The sequence below is a fragment of the Myotis brandtii genome, unplaced genomic scaffold, assembly GCF_000412655.1.
Source record: "Myotis brandtii unplaced genomic scaffold, ASM41265v1 scaffold36, whole genome shotgun sequence".
Classification (NCBI taxonomy): Eukaryota; Metazoa; Chordata; class Mammalia; order Chiroptera; family Vespertilionidae; genus Myotis; species Myotis brandtii.
Genome location: NW_005363836.1, coordinates 6734699 through 6745363, shown reverse-complemented (window position 1 = coordinate 6745363; position 10665 = coordinate 6734699). Strand labels below are relative to the sequence as shown.

The 10665-nt window shown below is 41.1% G+C and overlaps 1 protein-coding gene across 1 annotated transcript in view; it reads right to left on the bottom strand.

Annotated features, from left to right (window-relative positions):
- The window catches only part of AK5 (adenylate kinase 5), a 199510-nt gene that overhangs the window by 36694 nt on the left and 152151 nt on the right, over positions 1 to 10665 (bottom strand). Inside the window, exons 8-9 of the mRNA XM_014544328.1 lie at positions 7647 to 7689; positions 3445 to 3489 (exon numbers count right to left, since the gene is read on the bottom strand). Of these exons, the coding sequence (XP_014399814.1) occupies positions 3445 to 3489; positions 7647 to 7689 (88 nt within the window). The remainder of the gene's footprint in view (positions 1 to 3444; positions 3490 to 7646; positions 7690 to 10665) is intronic.

The window sequence follows — 10665 nt, the reverse complement described above, 5'->3', positions numbered from 1 at the left end:
CCCTACTGGGGATGTGCCCGCAACCAAGGTACATGCCCTTGACCAAAATTGAACCTGGGACCCTTCAGTCCGCAGGCTGATGCTCTATCCACTGAGCCAAACCAGTTAGGGCTCATTTTTATTTTTTAATTTAACTAAACACGTGAGTCAATTCCACAAAAAAAAAACACAACAAAAAACATTCAACCTGAGCCCCAAGAAAATACTCTCTAAAAATTAGACTTATTCATTGAAATACTAAGTTTTGAACAAAAATTCTCATTGCTCCAGTTTTTCTCCAGGGAATAAATGGGAATAGTTGCTCAGTGGTTAAAAATGCACAGAATAACACAAAAATACTGTACAAGTACCTCTCAAAGCTTACTACTTAAAAGCAGCTTATCAGCACCAATGCAAGGTACACAAGGCCATCTGTGTCCCCGACACATTGAAATCCAAGCCATTGAATGATGACTTGATCATTATGCCATTAGCATCGCACCTCATCTGTAAAGTCAGATCATTTTCCAAATTGAAGCACTACTACTAAGGCTTTGAAGAGGAATAATGGGAATTCAGGTGATAGGCAGGCTGTGAAAAGCAGACAAGGGAAAAAGAAGCCATAATAGATAGTGATCAAGAGATTAAAAAAAAAAAAAAAGGAGAAATGTTCCAGAAAAAGTTGTGAAAGACTCTGGGAGCCTATTAGTGGGATATAATGAGGGTATTTTTACATTTTCCAGATAATTTTTCATTTCCAGTAATGACCGCGTCCCTGTCTTACATATTGGCATAGTTCTCTATCTTGTGTGAACAACCAAAGCCCGTAAGACCTTTTCAATCCTTTGATCACCAGGCTCTATCCTGTGACATCCCTTATCTGAGCTTTGGAAGGTGTGTCTATAAACAGCAACTGAGCTGCTTTCTTCCTGAACACAGAGGTAATATTCACAAAACATTCAAAGGGCCAGCGAGGTCCATCCGTGCCACCTTTTGGGCCACTTTCCCAGAACATTTCCCTCCACTCAGATGACTGTCAGTGTTATTGCCTACATCCATCTGTAAGTATTTTGCAAATGAGCAAAAAATAGCACCAGCTTAGGGCGAGAGGTGGTGGAAGGAGGGAGTTGATGTTGCTTGTTCTCAGCGAGGGGGTAGCAGCTCCATGGAGTCAGGAGCATCTGATGAGGCTCGCAATTAACCTGAAAACCCTCCTGCCACAAACAGCGACGGCAGCAGCCTGCTTGTCCGTTCCATTCCAGGAATTCCAATTGCTGTTTCGGTTGTTATGGAAACTGACCACACTGCTTCTTAAAGAATTCATTATTCCAACAAATATTTGTTGTTCTAGTCATTATGGGGCATCTAAATGAGCGATGCAGACACGAGGGACGGAGGAGCTCAGGGGTGGAAGGCTGGTGATTAGAGAAGACTTCACAGGGAGTTAGGACTCAAACCCCTCCTGGGGCATGATTAGCTAGGGGAGAAGACAGTGCAAGTAAAAAGATTGCCAAAAGCGAGAAACATTCAGATAATAATGATGCAGGAGGGGTTGGAGCGGAAGACTTGGGGTGCAGTGGGAAAGGGGAAAGACACATTGAGGCCAGTAGGGAGAGGGCTTTGAAGGCCAGTCTTAAGGAGTCTAGACCTTTTTGTGGATAAAAGGGAACTAATAAAAGGGCTCTAATAAAGGGAACTTTGAAACCAGGGGAGAGTGCCTTAAGGACATTCATTTTATCTTATGACTAACAGTGAGGATGTCACCCTACCCTCTGCTAATACTACATAATACTACAGCTCCACTGTGGCTCTGGTAGAGGCCAAGATAATAATTTAAAAACTAAAAAAAACCCAGTCATCTTCTCATCTAGACAAAACCACACTTGTTTCACTGACATCAACTGACTCTTGTTTATGAAAACTCATCAAAACTGCTCTGTATGACATCCTGAGTATTTTCACGAGCTCAAATTGACCTGCAATAATAATACAGCCCCCAAACATCATTCTGCCATCTGACGAGAAGTGTTTGGAACCAAAGCCTTAATTTTCAAGCAGAGCCCAGTAAGTACCCTAGAAGAAGAACTATTATTTTTCCTCAGATCACAGTGGCTTTGTACCTTTTACTGCCCACACAATAAGCTGAAATATTTTTTTTTACTAGAATAGTGACTGACCATTAAGTTGACATACTGGAGAGGTTGTTTGGATAGAAGAAAAGCCTTTTGCTCAGAGCAGCAGTTCAGTGTGTGATCTGTAGACCTTCTGGGATCTCAAGCTTTGTCTGACGCCAAAGATTTTATATTGTGCTATTTGACCTACAGGGCACAGGATTGAGGGACAGGGGAGCTGAAATCTTTAGTTATCCTAGACAGATAGAAGTGACGTTTGAAAATACATTTCAAAATTCAATGGTGAGTGCTAAACTATGGGTACATATGAAATAATATTCACGTTAGAGACAGTAACAACAACCACAAAATATGCGGTATTATTTTTAGAAGCCTTTTCTGCACCGTATTTTTAAAAATGCAGATGTCTAAAGGATCATTCCTTGGATTCCTGAACACCACGTTTAAAGGGGCTCTCCTCATCCTAATTTGGCCCCTAAGATAAAAGCTAAACAGAAAGTATAATTTATTGCAGCTTGGCCTTGATGCCAAGAAAACTGAGTAAAGTTTATGGGGAAAGGAAAATTTTCTTTGAAAATATGATGTGTTTCTCTTTGGTAAGGAGTAGAAATAATGCACTTTTACTTTCTGGAAAGAATGCAAAATAAGTTTGGCAAGAATCCATCCAGATCCCAAGGTCAAGTCAACTAGAGGCAAGTAAGTCAGATATAGAACCCAGGTTGGGCTCAAGAATTGTTGCTGCTTAACACATGTTCTTTTGGCTGGAATTCTTCCCTTCTCTCACACCCCATAAATCCCTTCAATCATCCCATCTCTTCCTTCAGTTCTTTGCTTAAATGTCACCTCCAAAGGAAACCTTCCCTAATTACCCTGTATAAACTAAAAACCCAATTCTACCCCAAACCCTCCGTGTAAGTTTTTCTATTTCAGCTCTTTGTAGCTTTTCTAATTTTGTGATAAAACTTTGATTGGTTCTTCTTTTTCATCTAAGATGGAAGCTCTGAGATCCCTGTTCATTGCCCAGCATGGGTCCAACACCCAGTAAGGATTTGGCGGGTGACTGAAGGTGGGAGACAGTCCAGGGTAACAACCCACACAAATGAGTGCTGAAGTGGGAGGGCCCATTGAGAACCCTCCGTTGTCTGTGCTGAAAAGATACAAATCCAAACGCAATATAAAACTGTGCAGATGAATGCAGCAATCCGAAAGCCGCTGGGTGTTATCTTAACTGAAAAGGAGGCAAGACTTCAGAGGGTGAGAAATGAATAGCCTTTCCCCCTACCAAGTTGTTATTATTAGCAGTTGCATTAGAAAATTGAGGGCTGTTACTCACCAATCATGAAAATAATTTTACACTTCCTCAAATCTTCCATGAAACCTTTAAAGTAAGAATAATTGAAGTTATTGGCAGGAAGTACTGTATTGAAACCCTGGTTTTGCTCATGTTACGTAAAAACCAAAATCTTGTAGTTTTACTTGATAAGAAGCTTGAAGATGAGTAAGTGTGTTAATAGTCCATAATGAAATGGCACCAGTGACCATTACGGCCTATTCCTAGACCCAGGTAACATATTTTCATTTAAACACAAATGATCACCTTTAGGTAGTGAAACTAATAAGCCATTAAATAGCATTAATCACAAATAAAGATAATTTTTAAGAAATTACTTAAAAAATTTCTTAAGTGTCTCAGTTGTGAGTTACTTCATATTTTTAAACATTTACTAATCTCTCTTTGATAAAGAGAGTTTCGAAGACAATAGTTTACAAATAGTTCCTATGTACAAAAAATAATGCTATTTTCCATTTAAGGTAGTGATATAAAATTTATTTTAAAAATAAATGTATATAAATAATAATAGTGAGTCAATTTAGTGAAAAGTATTATGTGAATAATATATGGCATAATAAGTAGTATAGAGATAAAGCAAAAATCACAAAGGTGACAAGTGAAGACTGAATTTTGGGAACCACTGCTTTAAGGCAAAGGTATGATTAGACATCTTGGCAAAGTGGGAAACCCTCTAGAGTTTGTGGAGCCCTAACAGATGCTCAGTTGTCACGTGCTGTAGTAGGCAGCCAGGAGGGATGGGTAGACATGAGCTCCATTTTTTATCCTGCTGTCACCTGACTTGATATAGGCAAATGACTTCTTTTCCTTGCACCTCAGTTTCCCCATTTGTAAAATAAAGGTGTTGGACCCAATGGTCTCTAATTGGTTCAAATACCCATGACCTGTGGTTCCTGTAAATGAATAGGCCACATGAGGAAATGGCCTCCTTTGTCCCTGGGCCATAATTATGATGCTGTATGTTTAAGATATCTTCCTAAAGTAAACCAAAATCCTAAGAGACCGTGGGTAAGAGTGAGGGCCCCTGAAGAGATGGCCACAACCAAAAACTTGAACTGGGAATGGCTCTGGGAGCTCCAATCTCAAGGCTCAGAAAATGCCAGTGGTTACTGCTTGAGTCTGGAAGCAGGGGTGCCTCAAATTCGAAATATGTTTAGAGTGAGGATCTGAGGGTAGAGAAAACAGCAGTCCCACCCACGACTGCTTCAGAGAGGAGCAGGGACAAACATTGCACCTTTGCTTAAGGCCATCAGGCTTCATTTATGAAGATTAGACTTTACATGCAATCAGGAGTTGAACCTGTTACCGCACGGTGAGAGTTAGCAGGCCGCTTACTCAACTGTGCCAGGGCAGGGGCAGCCTTCTGCCCTGGACCTGGAGCTTTTGGGCAGGCCGACAAGGTGTGGGCTCGTTCAGGATGCTGTGAAGTTCAGAGTGGGATTCAGTAGAAGCCACTTTGGGAGACACTGCTCCGACCTACAGGCCATCCTGGGCAAATGGGGATGGCAAAAGCTCAAAATGCAGGACTTAGGAGAGTCAGAGAAACTCACCATGTTCAAGTCCTTCTCCGACTGGCTAATTTCTGAGCAGCTTAGTCTCACACCCGTGGGGGTGGGGGTGGGGATGGCAGGCTGATTCCACAAACAAGAACTTCTAGAAAGGTTTCTTTGTTATGCTTAGGCAAAGGCCGGGCAGAGATTCTAAACCAGTGGGTGGGTGTGGACTATGGTACCAAGAGTTAACATTCAAAGTCATGTTTTCAGGGCACCAGGCTAGACAAACAAAACAACATCGAAGCTGAATCCTTCCCTCAGCTGGACAGATGTGGCTACAGAGAGAGTAGGAGGAGACAATTTTGAATACTTTATTATTCTTGTTAACCCTATTGCTAAGGGAGATACTTTACAAATTGCAAGATACATTGACTAGACAGTAATATATTGCAATGTAGGATACTGTGGTTTGTTCCACTTCATGAAAAATTTGCATGCAGTTTTAAAGTAAAGACACTGGAGTTTAAAGGTATTGGTGTTTTTGTTGGAGCTCCAGGCCCCTGGGGTGTGTGGGTTCCTGGAGCAGCCCTCTCAGTGGGGCAGGATGGAGTTAGCCCTGGGCTCCTAGGTGGAGCTCCAGGGTCTTTTCCTGGTTCAGAAATAACTGCTTTTGCTCATCCTATGGGTGTGAGTTGACTAAAGTGACAGGTAGAATGTAATTACCTGGATAGAGAGGAGAAGGTTTTTATCTCCCATCTTGGTGACAAAATTACAAGTTTTACACTTTAAATAAACTGATAGGACTCTGATTTATACTTCATGCCTTATGTAGATGCTCAGTACTTTGGAAAGTTAGGTCGATTTTCTGTTATAAAACTTTTAGTGGAATTGGGGTAATTCATCTATATACTCAATTCTATCTTTTTGCAGGAATCCATTATGAGCTGAGTGAAAGGCCTAACAACAGAGGGGGGGACGGGAGGGAGAGGGAGAGGGAGAGGAGAGAGAGAGAGAGAGAGAGAGAGAGAGAATGGACATGAAGAATTGGGTTGGGGATAGAAGGGAAACAAGGTAGGGGAGAAAGAGCTGGAAGCAGAGGAAAAAGTGAATTTGGAGTCTTTGAAGTAATTTCTTTTTTATACTGAAGGATGATTTTTGTTGTTGTTCTTTTTAATCAGGGATGCCCCAGTCTCTTCACAAAGTAGCCCAGGGAGACTGGCAGAGTCGTATGTAATCTGGAGCTTTCTATTCAAGGCAAAAACACATAGATGCTCTTAACCTGTGGGACCAGAGGGTCATCTCACATCCTCTGGACTTCCAGTTAACTTTATGAAGCTGAGCATCTTTTAATTTATTTGAAATCTAGGAAAGTGGCTCTGGTTATTATTATTATTATTATTATTATTTTTGGTATATGTATCCTATTACAGTTTTTAAAAATAGTTATTTTTTAAAATTAATAATGGTACATTCATGTAATGTAGCCATTACAAATTAAGGTTATAGAGAGTTTTGAATGACATGGGAACATGCTTATGATATGCACAAAAATTGGAGGTAATATTTGTATATACATGTGTATTCTCAACTCTGTGAAAATAGGTATATAAACAACACTCTGGAATAAAATGTACTAGAAATGTTAACCATGATTACTTAGAGTCCATAAGGTTTTAGATGATTCTAAATTTCTACTTTAAAAAGTCTTCTATAATGAATGTGTTAATTTTATAACCAGGAAAAAAGGGCAACTTTATTAGGCAATCAATCAATCCCTATCCAGGTGGGTCTGAGTTCATTATTTGCACTTGACTCATGTTTATGTGCCTTTCCCCATGAATCCCCATGATGCCATTTGGTGACTGAGATTTTCACATACTGCTATTGCCATTATCAAATGACACTTTATCACCTCATGCTCATGGATCAGCGCAGGATTAGAGTTGGGGCTATTTAGAAAGCTAACTCACTTGTATGTATTCATAGTCAATACAAACATATTTCCATGGACTATAATGATAACATTTATTACAGAGTGATAATGTTGGGAGGTATTTTACTTAGGGCAAGCATGAACCTTATCTGTTTTGAACAATCTCAAGTTCAGATAATGTAATCTATTTTCAGTTCCATGTGTACCTAATTGTGGTTGGATCTTTTTATTTTTATTTTTTTTTTAGTTTTTGCAAGACTTTTAACGACAAAAATTATAAAGCAGTATAATTTGGGTGTTTCTTAGGTTGCATCCAATGATACACTGCAGAATAGTAACTACTATCCAGAAAAAGGACTTGTGTTTTCAAAAACTGAAGAACGTTTCATTAACGTTAGCTAGCTCTCTCTGCTGCAGGACTTGCGGGAGCCTTGCTGTGCTGTTCTATATGCGACTCTTCCGAAGGCGATTGAGTGTTAGCGTTTCCCAAACATATTTTCCCAGAGCACCCTCTTCTCACTGAGTGTCTCGGGGGTCATGTTCTCTGGGCTGGAGGAAGTGCATCTCTTAGGCATCCCTTTGCTTCTTCACATGGACCCAGCGGGGAGAGAGGCACAGAGTTCCCCTCTTAACTGTGTTCTCTGGCTAAGGGAAAAGTACATGTTGCTGGTAGTTTATTATCTCTTTGCTGGTGATTAATAAAAAAGACACATTCTAAGCCACTCAAGTGACAAGTTTGCTCGGTAAAGAAAACTCACCTCCGGTGGGGTCCTCTCCAAATACATTTAACTGGTCATCGCCCTGTTTATAAAAAAATAAAAAGATTAGATGATGAGACTAACAGGTATTATGTTAAACTTCTTCTTTTTGTGTGTGTATGTGTTAAACTTCTTGCCAACATTAACATACTAAACCTTCCAAACAACTCTATGAGGGAGGCCTATTATGACCCACCTTTACAGATGAAGAAACTCAGAGTTTGAGAAGCTAACCTGTGCACGGCCACAGAGTGGCGAGGAACAAGCCCAGATCTCCTCAGAGTTTATGCTTGTTTCTTAACCCGTTCAATATCCTGCCTCATTTTCTTGGCGCAGAACCTATTTGTGGTCAGAAAAGCTGATTTCAAGAAGGCAAAACCTTCCAGGACCCGAAACTCAGATAGGGCAGTCACAGCTGTTTCACAAACAACTCTAACTTATAGCTGGCCTTGGCCAACTTTCTGTAAAGGGCCAGGCAGTAAATGCTTTCAGCCTTGTGAGCCATATGGTCTGTGCAGCTATTAAATACGGACCAAACCTTGCCAATCTCTGAAAACGAAAGCATGAAATAAGGCAAGTTGGGACGACCAGCTTTGATTGATGTCTGCCTTTTAAATTTCCGTATTATTTTTTAATCAGACAGCTACTCCATTTTCCTTATAGAAGAACCCATGGTGTTTGGAAAAAATCCTGAAAAAAATTTATATAAAGGCATTTGGTGAGAATTTTCGATCCCACCTATGTCTCTATCCATCCCATCTACCCACTTCCTCACCCCTTATGGGTAACCACTCATAGAAGTTTATTTTTTATTTTTTTTGTATCTTTCCAGATACACAGAAAAACTACTTTCAGATATCCATGGATACACTTAGCTATAAATATATAATCTTTATACCTCCACTTTGTACATAGAAAGAAGCATACCTATATTGTACATGCATATGTGTTTATATTGACATACTAATCTATGCTGTTCTTCCCCTTGCTTTAAAAATATATTATTTTATTGATGGGAGAGGAAGAGAGAGATAGACACACCAATAATGGGAGTGAATCATTGATCAGCTGCCTCCTGCATGCCCCACACTAGGGATCGAGCCAGGAATCAAACTGTGACCTCCTCATTCATAGGTCAATGCTCAACCACTGAGCCACACCGGCTGGGCTCCCCTTGCTTTTTTACATATCAATATTTCCCAGAGAACGTTCCATATTAGCACAGAATGTTCTCGGTTGTACAATATTCTATTGTATGGACGGTCCCATAGTTGTTCCTTTATGATGGACCATTGAATTGTTTTCAATCTTGGACTATTTTTGAAAAATTAGTATAATAAATAACTTTACATAGAAGTCATTTCATACACCTATAGCTGGAGGATAAATTCCCAGAGATGGGGCTGTGCAACCAAAGAGTAAATGTATTTATAATTGTGATAGATTTTGCTAAATTGCTCTTGCTACTGAGGTTGTGCCATTTTGCAGGGACAGCCTCGGCCTCTGATTTGCTTTGATGCAGGACTCAGTTAAATGAGGTTGCCTGGTTGCATTAATGCTCCCCTGGAAGAGCTTTGTCTGAGAACAGAGCCTTGCCTTCCTCTTTTAGAACACCTGCCTTCAGGGCAGCTCTCCTGCTTGTCTTCTTAGATTTGCCTGTGTATCCAGAACGGTTCCAGGTGGACAAGAGTACGTAATGGAGTGGCCATTCAGGGACACATCTGCATTAATTAACTCCCTTCTCTGAGTAGAAAAGACTTTGGTTATTCCTCGGGAGCCTCCCTCCTCCCATTCCTTTCTCTTGTTGAAATCATTGCACTTTGGAGCTGGGAGTATAGGTCAATCACCGAAAATCCAACCCTACCATCCGCCTCTCCCATTTTACAGATGAGGAAAAGATGGTTAGCGAGGTCATGCGAGGGGCCCATGGTCATGTCATCAGGTCTTTAGCGATGCCATGGTTGGGATGGGAACCACATGTCTCACCATGTAGCAAGGCTCCTAGAATTTAGTCCCATCAGCTTAGCTACCACAATGGACCTGTTAGTGTCCTGCACTCACCTGGCTGGTACAACCACCTCCCAGCTGCTGCTAAGGGCTCACCGGAGCCTGGCCCCTTCCTCAGGCTGGGTGACTCTGGTATAAGTTGTGCCTCAGTGTTCCCCTCAAGATCAGGCTGACCCCAGCAGCAGACCAGCAGGGACCACATCTTTGCTCAGCTACTACCCATGCCCTAGCCTAAGAGCATCCCTAATAACACACCTGCAAGAATCCCCAGCTGAGGCTTTGCTTCAAGGGACCTATTTGAAGCCATTCATGTCTGCCTTCAATGCAGCTACATAGCAAGAGGCATAATAGCCTTTGCTGGAAAAGGATTGTTCAATCAGACTCTGCTTATTGCTTGTGAAACAGCTACTGAATTTATCCAGGTAATGTTAAGAGGAAGCCACTGAGTCCTGCCCCTCCCTGTTAAATATTATTGTTAAGTTATCAGACTCACACCCACCGGACAGGCTAAACTGTAGTCTTTCTTGTGTCTGGTTATCATGTTTTGCGAGTTTGAGGAGGGTTAATCTCAATCTATAAAACAATGCACCATGTTTAAATGGCCTATCAGACCTCTATTTGGCTGCTTGAGTCTGATCTGTTTTTATCCACAGCCTTCTATGCTGTTGGCCCAAATGCTTTAAATCAGCCCTAGTTTTATTTCTATGAATGCATTGATCGTGAACAGGTTTCTGGAGTGTAGACACAACTGTCATCAGCTCTGCGCCAGAAATGTGACGCGCTGCGCTGACTGACACGAAAGCCCAGGTGAATGGGATGTTTGACTGGAGGCTGTTATTTTCTAGTGATGCTCAGAATAAACCTCATGATTCCAATGTGACTCTTTTGTAAATAAAACTATTCTGGCATCACACACACACACACACAAACAACCAATGAAAAGCAAAAGATGCTCTACAACCCCTGGAGGCTCTTTCTGTTCCAATGCGAGGTGTATTCTGCATGAAAGGCA